The sequence below is a fragment of the Phascolarctos cinereus genome, unplaced genomic scaffold (assembly GCF_003287225.1).
Source record: "Phascolarctos cinereus isolate Bilbo 61053 unplaced genomic scaffold, phaCin_HiC Scaffold_4;HRSCAF=312, whole genome shotgun sequence".
Taxonomy (NCBI): Eukaryota; Metazoa; Chordata; class Mammalia; order Diprotodontia; family Phascolarctidae; genus Phascolarctos; species Phascolarctos cinereus.
In genome coordinates this window covers 138856678-138873598 of record NW_027555847.1, presented here as the reverse complement: position 1 = coordinate 138873598, position 16921 = coordinate 138856678, and the positions used below count along the sequence as shown (strand labels likewise).

Below are 16921 nucleotides of genomic sequence, written 5' to 3'. Positions count from 1 at the left end.
TGACTCTTGGAACCATAGGATATGAAGCTAAAAGGGGCCTTAGACATCATGTAGTTCAATCTCCCTATTTTACTGATGAGTAAACTGAGGCCCAGAGAGGGGAAGTGATTTTCCTAAAGTTATTCATTTCATAAAGGACTCATACAGTACTCAGTTAGCAGAGGTAGAATTTGGACCCACGTCCCCTGACTCCACAGTCCCACCCACCCTCCTGAGAAGCCAGAAATTAGCACTGGTCACCCAGGCAGCAAAAAGGCCCCAACACAATTTCCTGCCACAACATGGGCCAACTCCATGGACTGATGTCTGATTTTATTTCATTTATTTTATTTTTATTACAAAAGGCCTTCATGTCATCGTCTGTCTTACAAAAACCAAAGTCCTTGCCTCTGGGTTTGAAAAGTGCTTTCCCAGAAGAAATGGGAAAGAATATGATATAAATATTTTTCCAAAAAAAAAAAGTTCTTAATCTTCTTTCCAGTTTCTTTTGTTCCTTCGCATCCTTGAGGCTGAGGCTGGAAAGTCAGCCCCCTTGAGGAGTATCTTCCCCGTCTGGACCCCACTCACCTCCTGAAAGGTTTCCTTCATTTTTGGTACCTTCCCCTCCCCCTAAGACCTCTCCGGGGGGCAGGGAGTTGGCAGGAGCTACCCCCTGAGAAGCTCATGCCTGTGTTACCGGCACACAGGGGCCACCTGTGGGCTCTCCCACCCCGGGCGGCTTCCAGACGCGAGAGGGAGCACAGAGGAGGGCAAGGCTGTGTGGCTCCAGGAGATTGCACCTTGCTGGGGGATGGGTGGGTGGGTGGGGGAGCTGGGATGAGAGAAGCCAGAGAGTTGGAAGTGATCTTGAAGATCATCAAGTCCAACCCCCTCATTTTACAGATGAGGAAACTGAGGCCCAGAGAGAGTCACACAGTGGCAGAGCCAGGACTAACACCCAGGAGCTACTAACTTCCAGCCTGGGCCCTTCTCACTACCTGTGTCTGCCTGCCACGCTGACCTCAAAACCTTCATAGCTGGGGACAATAAAACAAAACTCTGGTTAGTTCGGCAAGGCTGCCGGAGAAGGCTGTTGGACCCTGGTGGCTCCCTGGACCCGGTCAGGATTCAGAAGTAGGAGGGTTTGGAAACAGGGGCTCTGTTGTTATTGCCAGCAGCGTAGTGCATGAGTGGTACTTCGCACTCAGAGCCACCTGATGGCACCCCAGCGCCCTCTGGCAGCTTGGGGCTTGTGTCCTCCAGTGGGGCCTTCACCCCCCCCAGTTCCACAGGCCCCGTCTCTGCACCTAGCTGGCCTCGCCCTTTGTCCTGGGCACTCCTTCGGCGTCGGCAGTACATTGCTCCTGCTGTGGCCAGCACGCCGAGGAGCAGGGCAGCCAGTGCAGGCACTATCACAAGTGGCAGGTTGCCTTCCTTGGTCTGTGTGACAGGAGCGTGGTTGTAGCGAACAGATGGGGAAGTACGGGCCTCTCCACAGGCCTCCTCACTGTCAGGTCCCCGTGCCCCACCCAGGGGCCCGATACAGATGGAATAGGTGGCATTGGGCCGAAGTTGTGTGACTGTGTAATCGGAGAGTGTGGCAGGAAGGCTGAGGGTCACTGGCCTTTTGTCAGGGCCTGAGAGGTTTCTGTAGGTCAGGCGAATACCCTTGAGCTGGGCCTTGTTCTGGGTGTAATTCTTGAGCTTTACTCTCAAGGAGGTTGCGCTCACCTGCTCAATACTAAGCTGGGATACCCGAGTTGGCAGTTTAGTGGGGGGTGGCGGCGGCAGGGTGGGCCGCTTGGTCTTCGCCTCACAATACAGACCCGAGAAACCCTCAGGGCACAAGCACTCAAGGTGATGCCAGGCATTGAGCCGGCAGGTGCCACCGTTGAGACAGGTGTGTGCAGGGCAGTCCTTCAGTTGGGGGCCAGTGCTGCCAGTGGGGGCTGTGACAGAGAGCAGGCTGGGGCCGTCTCCACTGGAAGGGGCTGCAGTGGGAGCCTGGGTGCTGGGCTCTGCTGGGGGTAGGCTGGTGAGGGGGAGGGTCGGCCAGGGGGTTGAAGGCCGGGCAGTAGTGGCAGTGGTCGTGGTAGCAGGGCAGCCAAAGTCTGCATAGTCAAGGTGCTGGAGAAGCTTCCCTGCATTCTTGGGGGGGAAGTGGCACCTTGTCTCATCAGAGCTCCATATCATCACCCGGCTTTCTCTGGCCCACTGCCCAAACCAGCTCAGCTGGCATACACAGTTGAAGGGATTTCGGGCAGCTGTGACCTCTCGGAGCCGGGGGAAGCGGCTAAAGAAGTCCCGAGGGAGGCCCTGCAGGCTCAAGTTGCTGAGGTCCAGCACCTGCAGGTTTGCCAGACCTTCTAGGTCATCGGGCAGCATTTGGGTGATGCGAGCATTCCCTGCGAGATTGAGGCGGGTGAGGCCTCGGAGCCCCCGAAGCACAGCAGGGGCCCCTTCCAGCTGATTCTCAGAAATATCCAGCTCATGCAAGTTCCGTAGACCCAAGAACAGCTCTTCGTCCAGCCGACTCAGCCCCAGCCCAGCCAACTTTAATGATTCTATGTTGCTCATTCCAAAGGTGCCTGCCTCCAGGGCTGGGATATGGTTGTGGCTGAGGTCCAGCAGTAGCAGACGAGGCAGGTGCAACGGGGGCAGCACCTGAAGCTGATTGTCTTCCAGCTTCAACTCTAGAAGGCTCTCAAGAGTGTCGAAGGCATCCACCTGGATGTGATGGATGCGGTTGTGGGACAGGTAGAGGCGCTCAAGCAGGCGAAGGCCTCGGAAGGTCTCATTGGTTATCTCCTGCAGCTGATTGGAAGAGAGGTCCAAGTTGCTGAGGTTGGCTAGTGGCTGAAAGACTCCCCCATGGAGGGTAGTGATCTGGTTCTGTGACAGGTCAAGGAGCTGCAGGGCAGGGAGGCCGACAAAGCTTCCCGAGTCCAGTGTGGTGATACCATTCTCAAAGACATACAGGTCAGCTGTGTCTGGGGGCACATCAGTAGGGACCGTGGTGCCCTTCCGGGCAGTGCAAAAGACAGTCTGTGGCTGGTTGCATTGGCAGCCTACTGGGCATCCTTGCACCTTTGGCCCTTGGCAAAGCAGTGGCAGTAGCAGCAGCGGTGGCAGCAGGGTCTTCCTTAACCTGGCAGTCATGATTTGGCCCTGGGGTGAGAGAAGAACTGGTGAGATTATCTCCCTCCTCTGGAGCAAGGTTCACTTGTCCTGCTCCAGCCTAGACAAATGGAGATCAGTCCTGCCCTCAGAAACTGCAAATAACAGACACCTTCCGTTCTGGCCAGGCCTCACTTTTTCCTCTTCTCTGACCTAAATCTCTCCTTAACTTAGAAAGCTGGTTCCCTGAGGCTAAGGACTTGTGGAAGTAGCTAAGAAGGAAAACGGCTCTGAGCATACCTTTCAGGAACACCTAGTTTTGACCTGTTTTACTTACACACACACACACACACACACACTCTCTCTCTCTCTCTCTCTCTCTCTCTCTCTCTCTCTCTCTCTCTCTCTCTCTCTCTCTCTCTCTCTCTCTCTCTCTCCCCCCCCTCCCCCTCCCCAAAAAGAGACATTCCACAAACAGACTTCCTTATTCACTTTTATTGCAAAACTCCAGCAGAGAGAGATAGCCTCTTTCTTTGAGGAGAGCCCCTTATAATGTTGGGGTTCTCTCATCTGAATTGATGCACAGAGTTGCCACTGAATAGCCGACTGAACTTGGGAGACAAGGGGAAGCCCAAGGTGCTAGTCAGAAAAAAAAAATCTGAAGACCAGCAGCTGCCTATCCAATTTACTTCTTTGCTTTGCTCTCCTCCTTCCCCAAGAGCACGAGGAAAGACCGCAGCTGGGAAGACTTCACATGGAAACTATTGGGATTGGTGTTTTTCCACTTGTTAAGTCAGCAACCTGCCTGGGATGGAAGCTATTGAAGCCACCAGTATGTGACTGCCAGGCCTTTCACCTAGAAGCCAGACTAGTTTATAGGGGGAGGGGGTGGGGTTGGGAGATGGAGAGCTGATTTCTTTTCCCCCTTCCTACTTTATATCCAAGTTTTTCCATACTTGGAGGTGACCACATTGCTATTCAAAGAATGATGACAGGAAAAGGGCCCTAGCCAAAGGAGATTAGCTTTCCAAATGTCCCTTCTGTTCCCGCCTTTCCTCCACCCCACCACGTCTTCCATTTCATCTCTGAGGTTGAGTGTAGAATTGGAAGCAGACATGGTGTAGAATCTCCTGGGAAAGGCCCCATCTTTCTTGTTGGCTCTGGGTCTCTGGCCTCTAGGAGACACTGAGATCATGAAGATAGCTCCCTACACCTGGGGCAGCCACATGGGACCACCTGAACCCCTTTTGGCCTCTCTTGTATATCCCCCCAAAAGTCCTGGCTGTCTCTGTCTTTGTCACAAATTCAGAATAGGGTGCCTTATATGAGAACTCCCCTGTGGTTAGAGTTTGATCCCTCAGATTACATTGCATTTATTTATCTGTATATCTGGGGTATCCTCACAGTAGACCATAAGGTCTTCAAAGGCAGGAACTGTTCTGCTTTTGCCCTCATATAAAGTAAGCCAGCACACTTCAGGATCCAACCCCGAGTTCCAGTCCTCCCTCCCTGACCCAGCACAGGTCACAACTCCTCCACAGCCCAAGGCAGTATAGTATCTCAGCGAAAAACACCAGAAGTGCTGTAGTCCACGTGGTGCCTACAGCTCTAGCCCTGTGGGATCCAAAGAGCCGAGCCAGGGGCCAGACATTCCTTTTTCTGACCCTCTTGGGAACCTGGGCCTATGAGAGCACCTAGGTTGCGGCCCCCTAGGCAGCCTGAACAGAGGATGTATCTTTATGAGAGGCTCAGGGTCAACAGCCACACTTTTCTGCTCTCCTCTGTCCCAAATTGTTACATAAATGTGCAGGCTGAGGATGGTGTTGCCTTTGGGTGTGCCAGGGACCTTAGGGGTGTAGGAGACAGCAGATTGAGCACTTTGCAAAGAGGAAGTCCTTGCCTTCACTGTCTGGGGAGCTGACTCCCACTCTGAGCTCTGAACACAGCCCTTTGTCCCAAAGCCTTAGCCCTGCTTCCCTGACCAAAGGGTCTGGGAGGTCCATATTAAGTGAAACAGCCCCAGATTCTGACTTTCTGTTCTAGGTCCTGAACAAACATCCAGAATAACATAGGAGACTGCATGGGGCGGGGGGACAGATGGTAAGTAGGGAGCTGGGGCACACTGGCAGAGCTGTGACCATGAGGTTTGGGAACCAGGAGCGTCTTGATCTTATCCTTCTTTTGGACATGTAGCTTGTTTTGGCCTGTCTGAAATGCAGTCAGTTTACCCCTACCTGTCCTTGGACAGGTCAGACTGCCTGAGTCTATGAAATAAAATAACTCATCAGATCTTCTACTCCCTTGTCCCAGGTCACCCGAAACCCAAGAAGTGACCTTAGAGATGGCCACTTAAATCAGGGACAACTGCATGGATGCTTTTGTCATCCATCAGCCCCTCTCTTCCATTGCCCTATCTTGAATCCTCTGTGGGTCTCACTCCACATGCTTCTCTGCTCCAAAATGTGGTACTTTATGAGAAGACTAACTAGGCGGCTAAGACTTCATGGTCCAGCCTCCAGCTCTGATTCTCTGACCCAGGACATGGCATAGCCTCTGTGGTCTTAAGTCTCACCACTCCTAAGTCTTGTCTGTAAAGTGCTCCCCACAGAGCTCCATCACGAGGCTAGAGTCAAGAGTGACTTTAAGCCTTCTTTGCCAAGTTGCCATCCAATCTCCCCTTACCATCATAGCCTCTTTCCAAGTTGATGGGGGCTTTGAGGAGAGAGCAGAATGGACTTGAAAGAATTAACAGGTTTGACCTGCTATAAGGGAGAAACAGACAACTCAGCCCAGACTGCACCATCTCTTCCCTTGTTTTTACCCTTTGTCAACAGAAATATCAGGGAGACTGGCCCCCAGCTCGGTAGCCTCTGTTCCCAGCATCTGTTCTGCCATTTGAGTTGCCAGTGAAGTGGGTCTGCCTTCTTGTCCATACCAGCAAGGGCTTAGTCCTTGGAATTAATGCCCCTGCCTCCAGTGCTCAGGCCCAAGCTTGGGGCAAAGGCAAATCATCCTTAATCCAGAGCTGAATACTGGCCTTCCCATCAGGCCTGGAGGGACCTGCCACTTAGGAACACTGGCACAGCTTTCCCTCTTGGCCTTCCTCCCACTTCAGGCTCTTGCTTTTGTAACCATTGCAGCCCATGGATGCAAGAGGTCACTTCACCTGCTGGGGGGCCTTTGATACTTCACCCCCATCCCCTCAGCCTTGCCTACAAGTCTTTACTCACCTAAAGCAAATGCCCTGGCCATGAGTAGTGTGACATGGCAGTAATCCACTAGCCTGAAAGTCAAAAGACCCGAGTTGTAGTCTAGGTTTCTCTCCGATGTGTCTTAGAAAAGTCACTTCCCTTTGGATCAGAGATTCCTCATCCGTAAACAGGATTACATAATTTTTAAAGCCATTTCTAAATCTAATATTCTATGACTGGATGCCATGTGCCTCAGGGCTGGGCTATACTTGGTTCTGGTTTCTTGCCTCATTCCACTCTCCCAGAAGCTAATTGGGTCTGATGATCTACCCTGCCTCCCACCCCACCCCCATATCTTCTTTTTTTCCCCCTTCCTGGACTCGCCTGTAGTCCCTTACTCCTCTCCTCGCCCCCACTCCCTCCACTGAGTCAGAAGATGTCTGGGTGTGGCCTGGGCTCCAGATATCAGCCGTGGTGGCTCCCCTGCTCTTGACTGCCCCTCTCAGATCCCTGGGTTGGAGCTCCATGTGTCCTAACAGCACGGCAACCAGAGTTTAGGAAGGAAATAGCCATTCTGTGGGTCTTGTCAAACGCTCCCTTCTTTACTGCCCAAGTCTCAACTGTGATCTACTCTTAGTGGCCCACACCTGGTCTGCAGAGGTAGAGGGTGGGGTAGGAAGTGCCTTTGTCTGGAGTGAGTTAGGGCCTCTCAACAGGAAAACCCAGGAGTTGATGATTTAGTTCAGTTCATCTGTCTTTTAGCCCCTTTAATAAGCGAAATAATTAAAGGGGGAGCTGGGGATCTGTCCAGAGTGGGCATCTGGCTGACAGGTAATAAGCTTTGGAATGTGAGGCTGGAGGTGGTAGGGAGGGGAGGTGGGAGGAGGGCAAGAGACTGAGCCAAGGAATATCCTGAGCAGAAAGGAGAAACTGAAGGCAGTTCTTTCCCAAGAGGCTGTTCTGTCTTCTTTGGCTGGAACTCCCCCATCAGCCCCAAAGGGTAATAGTAATAACTGATATTTATGTAGTGCTGCATAGTGTGCAATGCACTTTCTTCATAAACCTTTGAAGTAGATAAGGCAGATATTACCCTCCCCACTTTGTAGACAAAGTTTTGGTAACGTACTCAAGGTCATAGAGCTGCTAAGTGTCAGAATCAGAAATTCAAATGCCAGTCTTCTGACTCCAGAGCCACTACCAGACTTCTAGAGTTGGATGAAAAGAAGCTAGCTAGCCCTGGGGTTTTGAAAAATGATTACAAGGTTGGAATGTGCAGGACTCTAGTTGAAAGCCATGTGAAACCCTACCTAGCCCTAGCTGCAGCAGAGGAGCAGAATAGTAGGCAATCAGCTCAGTTCCCCTGCTGGGTCCCCCAGGGCCCACCTTGGGAGCACCAGCTGGGGTTAATTCCCTGACTCTTGTAGTCCCCACCCAGGGACTCCTGTTATTGCCTACCTGCTGCTAACTAATTATAATTGACAGTTATATAGGTCTTAAAGAATAAAGGGTTCTTTACATACAAAATTTATTTGATCTTGGAACAGGGGGATATTCTTTTCCCCATTTTATGGATGAGGGAACTGAGATTCAGGTTGCATTTGTTAAAATTGACACAGCCAGGAATTCATAGAATTAGGGCTTGAACTTGAGTTTTGGTCATCTTTGCAGCATACCAAAATGCCTCGCTAAGACATTAACTCTTCTACCTCACACTAAAAAACAAACAAAATGCATCACTACCAAGCCTGCCCGAGCTCAGAGCTTCCTCCTAGGTTCTCCTGACACTTGTAAGAGCTGCTTCTCATTGATAGCAAGCAGGTAGCAGAGAGGTAGATGAGGTGTGTCTGCATGGCTAGGTCATGGGGAACAGAGAAAAGGGTGAAGGCCTTAGGAGGCCTGGGTTCTAATCCTGCCTTGGACACCATGTTTACTTGGTCAGGGCAATTCAGTACTCACCAGCCCAGTCTCCTTTTCTGTCAGATGGCAATAATAATCCCTGTTTTGATTTCCATATGGTAGTATCCTACAGGTCAGTTGAGAGGTGCTCGTGCAATTTTGATGTGGGCATTTAAAAGTGTCATATAGCTCTGTGGTGTTATTGTTCTTTGTGTGACTCCAGTGCACAGTGTCATGCGCGCGCACACACACACTTAAGCTATAAGCAGTGTGTTTGCCCCTGGCTGGGTTCATAACTGCTCAGACAGAACCTAGGAGTCTGGTGCTTTGATATCGGATACTCTAACCTGGGGCCAGTTTAGGGGGAGTTTGGGGGGAATGGCAGACTCTGGCTCTCTCCTGGAAAGAGGGGGAGGGGATGGGGAAGGCAGAGGCTTCTGAGATGGTTGCTGTGGGGACCCAACCAAGTCCTGATTTAGCCTGATTTTTACCTCTGCTCTCCTTCCCATCCCCCCCAGCTTTGCTTTAAAGAGCTGGGTTTGTCTGCTTATGCAAACCAACCTCCTGGAAACCCACCCTGGATTCAGGAATCCAGAAGGAGCCAGGGCACCGGGTACAGAGAGGGTAGAGTACGTTGTTTGCTCATAGCACCATGGCCCCAGACTCAGAATTGGGAGAGGTGCTGCACCCTCCCCCCCGCTCCAGAATCTCCATATGTACCTGTGCCTCCAAACCCCAGGACACATAGCTCAGGGGTGTCGAGAGGTTTGTTCTGCTCACTTCAGCAGGACTGTCTGGAGGTAGCTGGGTCAGGGGATGTGGCCCAAGGCATCAGTTGTTCTGGATGACCCTCATGCTGGGTGGATCCCCTCTGACGTGAGGTGGAGTAAGGGTGAGAGAGGAGGCCCTCCAGGAGATGATTCAAGATGGGGGGACTGATGAGGGGGTGGTGTGGGGGTTGAGCTGTCCTTTGGACAGGCCATTCCAACCCATGACCTCAGGGCCCATGGGAGGGGATGAATAACATCAAGGAAATGCCTCATTTCTTTTCTTGGGAACCTTCAGTACACCCCAACCCTAGTGTGTACACACTCATCCCTGTGCCAAACACAGGCCCAAGGACTCTGGCACCCATATCCCTGTCCTCTCGCTCACCCCATACACACACACACATACACACACACGTTCTAGATCCACCCTTTGCCTCACACACCTCCTCCCTTAACCACACACCCCTGTATTAGTGACATAGATTCCCTGTAATTCATACTCTTCCTGTTTTGCACACACCCTGTCCTTCTTCAATTTCCCCCTCACACACACACCCTTGGTACTACATACACAAAGACCCCCTGTGCTGCAGCCCCTTCTTCCCTTGCCTCTTCTCCTTTGCAGGGGTCGAAGAAGATAGAGAACATGGCTTAAGGGAAGAAAAAGCTGGGACTGAGGATGTAGGAATTAGGGTGGTCAGTTGTGTTAACTCCCAGAATTCTGCTCCTAGAAAACCTGATTCCTTCTGGAGAAATAAGCCTGTTTGAGAGGTTAGACAAGGCTATCTGATAAAACATCTCACAGCCTTTCATCTCCCAGGACTTTCAATTGAACAATTTCCACCCCATCCCCTATTTCTGTGGACTGGCTAATGGCAGTGATTACTTGTCCTGTTCAGCCTGGCTGGTACAAATATCCTAGGCCAAGGGAGGCAGGGGGCTTTGTCCCCACTGAACTTCTAAACCCCTCCCTCTTCACCTCGGGTACAGGCAGGGAGCCAAGACACCCAGGCTCAGGTTTTGCTGACGTGTCTCCATCCTGGGCTGAGGCAGCACCACACCTCTTTCCAGCCCCATGATGGGTCACCTCTAACCAATGTGGGCAGGAATGAGAAGACAGAGAGGAATGGGGTCCTGGCTGCTGTTCCTGAAGAGCTAGGGCTGGCCCCAAGAGCTACAGAGTCCCAAGGTCTCCAAGAGCCTGGCTCAGCAATTAAATTCGTGAGTCGCTGAGATTACTCTTTGACCCCAAGGCCAAGAGAGAACGCAGATGGCTTTGACTCTCCCCAAAGCAGCTGCTTGTGCCCCACCTAGACTGATGTCCAGACTTGTGAGTACCATCCCTTGGGATCTCCAAGACTGCCTGAAGGCCAGAACTATAGCTTCTGTGGAGGTCCATAGGCAGACTGAAATAAAGTGATGCAGTCATCCTGCTGCCAGAAACCATCCCCCTTAATCTCAGAAGGGATTCTGACCTCCCCTAAGGAGCATGCCAGGTGGTCAGGGGGAAGTACCAATGGCCTGTATTGTCACTGCCACCCCACCTTCAGCTTGTCCTGCCACACAAGGCAGAGGCACCAGCCTTGCCCAGAAGTGCATACCAAGAAGTTTAGTGACTTAACAGCCACCAAACCTGTCGGCCCGGGGTAGGGAGTTGAGTGACTAAGGCTAATCATTATCCTCAGGAGGGCACCTGAGGGTAGGATGCCTCAGGCTGGCTGATGGCCTGAATCTTGGCATTGGGGAGGATACTGCAGGTGTCCCTTATAGACTTTACAGGGTCTAGGCAAGCTCTATTATCCACACAGATGGGGTGGGAGATGGGAGAGGGCTGAGGTGAAGAGGCTGCAAAGCAACAGATAATTCAAATGGCCTTTATGTTGGGTTTTGGAATGCACTGTCCGAGGTTGTCCTTGTTCTTGGCAGAAGAATGACATTCCTTATTGTCCCAGCCTTTCCTGTGTGCCTCCCCCTTAATCAGCTAGAGTGAGAGGTGACGGGGAGTCACTGACATTGCCCAGCCCCAACCCAGTGGTTAAGCACCTTTTGGGAGGGCGAGGCTGGGGGTGGGTCTGCTCCCCCTCTAGCCTAGCCAGTCCAAGACCTGCAATTAACCCTGAGTTGGCACCACAACAGACCTGACTCATGAAGGGTGGACATGCACTTGAGCTGGAAGGTGGTTGAAAAAAGACATCTCTCTCTGGATCTTAGGCCAAAGGAAGCATTGGGATTTGGTGGGTGGAGGGGCATAAATTGTGGGTATGTCAGGGACCCAGACAGCTACTGTTCCCCCGTGGGCAGGTCTCTAGTCTCAAAATTGTCCATCACAGTCTCTGTCTGGGGTTTGTGATTCTTCTGGTCCACCTGAAGGTGGTTAAGTCATATTGTTTCCTTTTCTCCTTACCACCACATACACACAGTGGTCTCCTTGGCCCTACAGCTCATCTCACGTCTTGAGACATAAAGGAAGCCACCACATCCACAAGGGGAAACAGCACCAGATCACTGCCCTAGAACCAGCCCTTTCTCTGAATGGGTTTCTCCTTTCTGACCCCCAGCTCTAGCCATTCCCTAGCCCCTCGTTTTTTCAAGCAGCAAACATGTCCCATTCTGCTCCTATATCAGCAGAATTTATTTACTGAGGAGGAGGAGGTCAGTAGCTGCTTCACTGTCTATCCCCTCTCTCCTCAGGAACTAGCCCCTTCTATTTAATTAAATCTCTAAGGCAGCCTCAAAGGAATGCTTCTGGCTTATTGCATTCCCTTGGGAACTGTCTGCCAGGAGGTCCCCATCACCACCTGGGCCAGCACCCAGTGTTGACTTTTGATTCTCTCCAGCCCCTCTCCAGAGTTCCCCCTCTCAGCCCGGGGTTCCCGAAGCCAGAGGAGCTGCCACAGGACCTCTCGCCCACCCCAGGTGCCTGGAATGAGAAAAACTCCCTGGCCAGGCCTGCTTAGAGGAAAAGCAATCCGGCTGTCTCAGGAATGTGGAAGCTGATAAAAAGGAGGGCTGAGCTTTGGAGCTCCTTCCCTCTGCCTTTTCCTAAGCCTCCCCCAACATACACTCCCCCCACAGATGCACTCTTGAACAGTCACGTGCACCCCAGACAGGCCCACGCGCCGAAGCACACCCACTAGGCCACGCTCCCTCCTCCAGACACACGCACACAAACACAGCCGCCCCCTTTCTCCAGAAACTCATTCGAATTCCTATGTGATGAGGGGAGCGGGTTTTCTTGGCAGCACCACCCCTCTGGCTCCCCAGCCCGCAGAGGCAGGAGCTGTGCTCCCAGGGTACAGGGTGAGGGGTTCCTGAGGGCAGCCCAACAGAGCTTAAGCTGGAGCGGGATGGAAGGCACACTTACAAGGGGGGGGGGGCCCAGGTAGAGGCTCATCCAAGAACTGACTGGTCAGGGACGACTAAGGGAATAACACTACTTTTCCTTCCTATGCTCCAGGCAAGTCTAAGTGCCCAGGAAAGATGTGGGAAAGAACCTCTCACCCTAGGCAACCTCATTGCTCTCTTCTCTGTTCAACATAGGGGTACTATTTCCCTCCTGGCTCCTGGAAGCTTATCCTCCCTTGTCTACTGGGCTCAAGAAAAGGGGCATCATGACCTCCCCCCAGCCTCACCCTTTGCTTTACAGCTAGTTCTCACCCATTCCTCTCAAAAAGCAAAATCCTCTGCTAGAGTAAAATAATCCCAAGGCCCTTTAGATCCCTGCTCCTTGCCATTCCTGGGGCTAGGTAAATTTCTCTAAGAAGCCCAACTGTGGACACAGCCAAGAACCCAGAGATGGCAGAGTGAATAAGAGCTATAATCCTATGGTGGTCATAATTAGGCTGCTTCATGTTACCAATAACAAGAAGACTGGTCTTGATTTAACATAAAGAGAACGAGTGCTTAAGGCTATCAAAAAAAAAATAGAATGGCTCCCTTGTAAGGTAGTGAGTTCACCATCGCTAAAGGTCTTCAAGCAAAGGCTAGATGACCACTTGTCAGGGATATTGTAGAGGAGTTGGACTAGATGGCCTCCCAAATCCCTCCAACTCCTGAGATTCTGGGGGTGCTCTTGCTCTCAGCATCGGATCCTGAGGTCTGAGTCCAAAGAAGTCTTAGTGGCCCTTTACTCCAACCCCTCCCCCCCATTTTACTGAGGCCCAGGGACGTTCAGAGACTTCCCCATTGTCATGCAGTGGCAGGAGTGGGATTCAGACCCGTGTCATTTGATTCTAGATCCAGCACTCTTTCCACTACGCTACACTGCCTTCCTCTGATGGAGCTCAAGAGCCAGGCACTCTGGCAAGAAAGAAGTACAGTCTCTTAGTGAGGATGGAACCCGGACAGGGCTCCCAGGTGGCTTGCTGCATCTGCCTGCTATTTTGACAAGGACTGATACAAGATTTGTCTTTCTGAACCCAGAGGCTCAGCGTGGCCTTGGCTCAAAGCTCTCTGAGCCCTCCACATGCTTACTCCCTAGGTCAGGAGTTTTGCTTCAGGGATCAGCAGGGGTTTCTACCTCCTATAGCCTTCACATTTTACTGAAATGGCTCTTTGGGCCTCAGTTTCTTCTTCTGTAAAATGAGGGAGTTAGACTAGATGACCTCTGAGGTTTCTTTTAGTAATAAAGCCTCTCATCCATTCTCCTCCTTCAGGGGCCACATGGCAAATATTCTAGGACCTTTCTTCCCTACCTGCATACTTGTAGCTCTGGCTCACCCTCCGGGTTAGGGTTTCCTCTCTGCCACTGCTGCTCCCACTCCAAGTCCCACCACCTTTTATCCTAGGGTGTACTCAGGGCATCAGGCACCTCCAAATTACCCGGTCTGGACAGTGCTTCAGCTCCCTAGCCCCACACATTCCAGGCCCCCATGCTCACAGCCTGGCATGCACACGCACCCACATCCCTCTTTCCTTCCCTCCCTCCCAGGCCCTCCAAGCCAGATAATACTCTGGAGGGAGTCCAGCCGGGCTGCTTATTAACAGAACCCTCTTCCTGCCTCTGACACTCTGTTTACAGAATCTCCAGGGTCTAACTCGACAAAGGGAGAAGAAAATAAACAAGGCAGGAGAATAGGGGCTGCTTCCCTGTCCCTGGCCAACCAGTACCTCTGCTACTATCCCTGACTCTCCCCTCCCCCAGCCAGCCCTGCTGGACCCTCCAAACATCCCATCTCTTAGCACAGCATTCAGTTTGAGCTAGGACTACCTCCAGCTCCCACCCCACCTCCTTTAAAACCAGGACTCCCAAGCCCTCTGGACCAATACCTATTGTAATGGTACTCCTCCAACAAGCACTGAGTGCTCAGGGAAGAGCACTTCATGTGCCTGTATTCTCATGAGGACTTCCTCCTCACCCTCATCCCCAGCACACTTGTTTAGTCTGTTCTGTTTGGCCACCCACTCCTGAAGGAGCCAGTACCTCATAGAACAGAGAATGTTAAAGCCAGAAAAATAACTAAAAAATCATGGAGTCCAACCCCCTAATTTTTACAGAAGAGAAAACTCAGTTTCCTAAGAATGGAGTGACTCACCTAAGGTCACCAAGATGAACTGAGACTAGAACCCGGAAATCACGAATTCTAGTACAGTGCTGCCTCCAAGACACCATATAGCCAACCTCTCAGCATCAGGGCAGGGAGAGAGCTCTGTTCTCCATTGCCCCAAATCGGGACCCCGAAAAAGGCAACAGGGATATTAATTCTTCACTCTGTTGGAACTGCTGGACAGAGAGAAACCACAGAATCCAGAAACCCTAGTGCTGTAGAGACTTGAGTGACTCCCAGAATTGTAATCATTAATAATTGGAGAGGAAAGTATATAGGAATGCTGCTACTTCCCTGTTGGGGCCATTCAGCAGTGGCCAAGGCAGTTGGATCTTATCAGGGTTTCTGTGGTGGCTCTGATGGGGACAACTGATAAGGAGACTGGGCTCTGGATCATTAAGTTTGAAACCTGGAATTATTACACTTCTCAGAGACCCCTGAGGCTTTTCTCTGCAGAAATGGAAGGGTTGGGGTGGAACACAGTTCCTCAAGTGTCGCTGTCTTCTGACCATTCTCCAGTATCAATCCAGATTTACAAGCTCTAAGGCTATTCAGTGGGTCCCATGGGAAGAGGCAGAGCTGCCAAAAGGAGTGCCTTAGCTAAGGCCAAAGCATCCCAGGATTGGGGGCAGAGGATGAGAGTGGCCACTCTCTGTAGATCAATCAGACCTGGAGAGTTGAATTATAAAAGGCACTGCCCTCAGATCATCCACGTTTACAGAAGTTGGTCTGGCCCCAAACTCCCAAGAAAGGAGTACCTTCACCCCCACCACACATATAGGGAACCTAGACAGGGAGAGTAAAGGGAGACAGACACTTCCTGGCCATCTCAGTAGGCTTTAATTCATAAAACTGGTGAAGCCTACAGGAACAGTTGGTGGGAGGGAGCGGGGTGGTGGTGTTTATTTTGTCTGCCTACGTGTGAGCAGTATATACACAGTACACACATGCACTGCCTTGGGACAGACAGGAGTTCAGGAGTGGTGCATCGGTCAGTGACCTGTGGGGAGCTACTAAGTTTCTAAATCACTGAGGAAATCTAGAAGGAAAGGCTTTACGATGATTGAGTCTAGAGAGAGAAAGTGTATCTGTGTGTGTGTGTGTGTGCGTGTGTGTCCGTCCCCAGGTGTGTGTGTGTGTGTGTGTGTGTGTGTGTGTGCGCGCGCGCGCGCGTGCGTAATTTATCCTGTTTCTGGATAAATCTCCAGTTTCTTGGAGTCTGCCCAGTCCGCAGGCTGTGTCAGCAAGATTTTCCGCTCCCGTCCCCTCCCCGGCCGCCCCAGGCTGACTCCGAAGCCGGGCGGGAGAGGAGCCCGATGTGGAGCACCCCAGACAGCCCCCGACCCCTCTGCGGGGTTCGCACTCACCGGCGCAGGCGGCCGAAGGCAGGATCGGGAGGCTCTTCTGGCTGCAGCCGCTTCGGGGCTCGGGCCGGAGGAGGGGCGGAGGATCGCTGGCGGACGGGCGGCGCTTCAGTCCATCCCCGCCACGGGCCAGGGAGCGGGGCTCCGGAGCTGAGAAGCTGGGGCCCCGGAGCCGTCTCTTCCGTCTCCCCGCCCCCTGACTCGGGCTCTGTGGGCGCTGGAAGGGGCTGATTGAGGCCTTAAGAATGGAGAGGGTGGAGCCGAAGCTCTCGGCAGGCTCCCCATTGGCGCAGGGGAAGGAGGGAGGTGGGGAGGGAAGAAGTGCCCTTTTCATCGGTGTGGATTGACGGCCGATTGCGGTACCTGGGGGTAGAGGGAAGGCGGGGGAGACTCCACTGCCTTTTCTCCTTCCTCCCCCATTTCTCCGGCGCTGGCCTGCCTGCCCGGGGCCCTTTGGGCTAGAGGGAAACAGGCATCTTTCTTTCCCCTGTTTGGCTCACGGAGAACTAGGGGAGAGGAGGCAGGATGCTAATGGTAGTGGGCGCCTGCATTCAGGAAGGCATTCGACTCTTTTCCCTAAAATGCTTCCACATGTTTTGTGGTTTTTTCCTCACATCGGCCCGGTGAAGTAAATAAGAGCAGAGCATTCCTCACCTTGTCCTGCTACTGATTCCCCGTGACTCTTAGTTAGCAAGGCAGTAATACTCTCTGGGCCTCAGTTTTCTCATCTTTCAAATGAGAGACTTGAACTAGGTTATCCCAACGATCCTATGGAACTCGGTGGTTCAGTGGGCTTATGATTGTTTCCCCCTGTTTTACAGATAGGAAAACTCTGCCAAGTGGCAAAGTGATTTGCACAGTATTTAGTGGTAAATTTGGAATTAGAAGCTGATGAGATTTGGTAGAGTTCAGGCTACTATATTCAATGGGGTGTTGGGGATCCTGCTGGAAGCCTCCCTATAGAAAGGAGCCAGGCCCGCAATGTATTAGAGCCCCAAGGGGCCCAGATCAGTCCAGAATTCCCAGCCCCAAGGATTCCAGGAAAATGTATCATTTCT

General features: G+C 52.0%; 2 protein-coding genes across 5 annotated transcripts in view; one reads left to right on the top strand and one right to left on the bottom strand.

Moving 5' to 3' along the window:
* CORO7 (coronin 7) overlaps positions 1–16921 on the top strand; it is a 105131-nt gene that overhangs the window by 57017 nt on the left and 31193 nt on the right. The window lies entirely within an intron of this gene.
* Positions 301–16092, bottom strand: VASN (vasorin). Of its 2 annotated transcripts, none has more exons than XM_020995492.2 (2): positions 15867–16092; positions 301–3147 (listed from the first exon to the last, which is right to left on the bottom strand). In XM_020995492.2, the coding sequence occupies exon 2, from the start codon at positions 3136–3138 to the stop codon at positions 1108–1110; it is 2031 nt and encodes a 676-aa protein (XP_020851151.1). In that variant the 5' UTR covers positions 3139–3147; positions 15867–16092; the 3' UTR covers positions 301–1107. The 2 variants fall into 2 exon arrangements, with proteins under 2 accessions (XP_020851151.1, XP_020851152.1); XM_020995493.2 differs by lacking the exon at positions 15867–16092 and adding an exon at positions 14488–14580.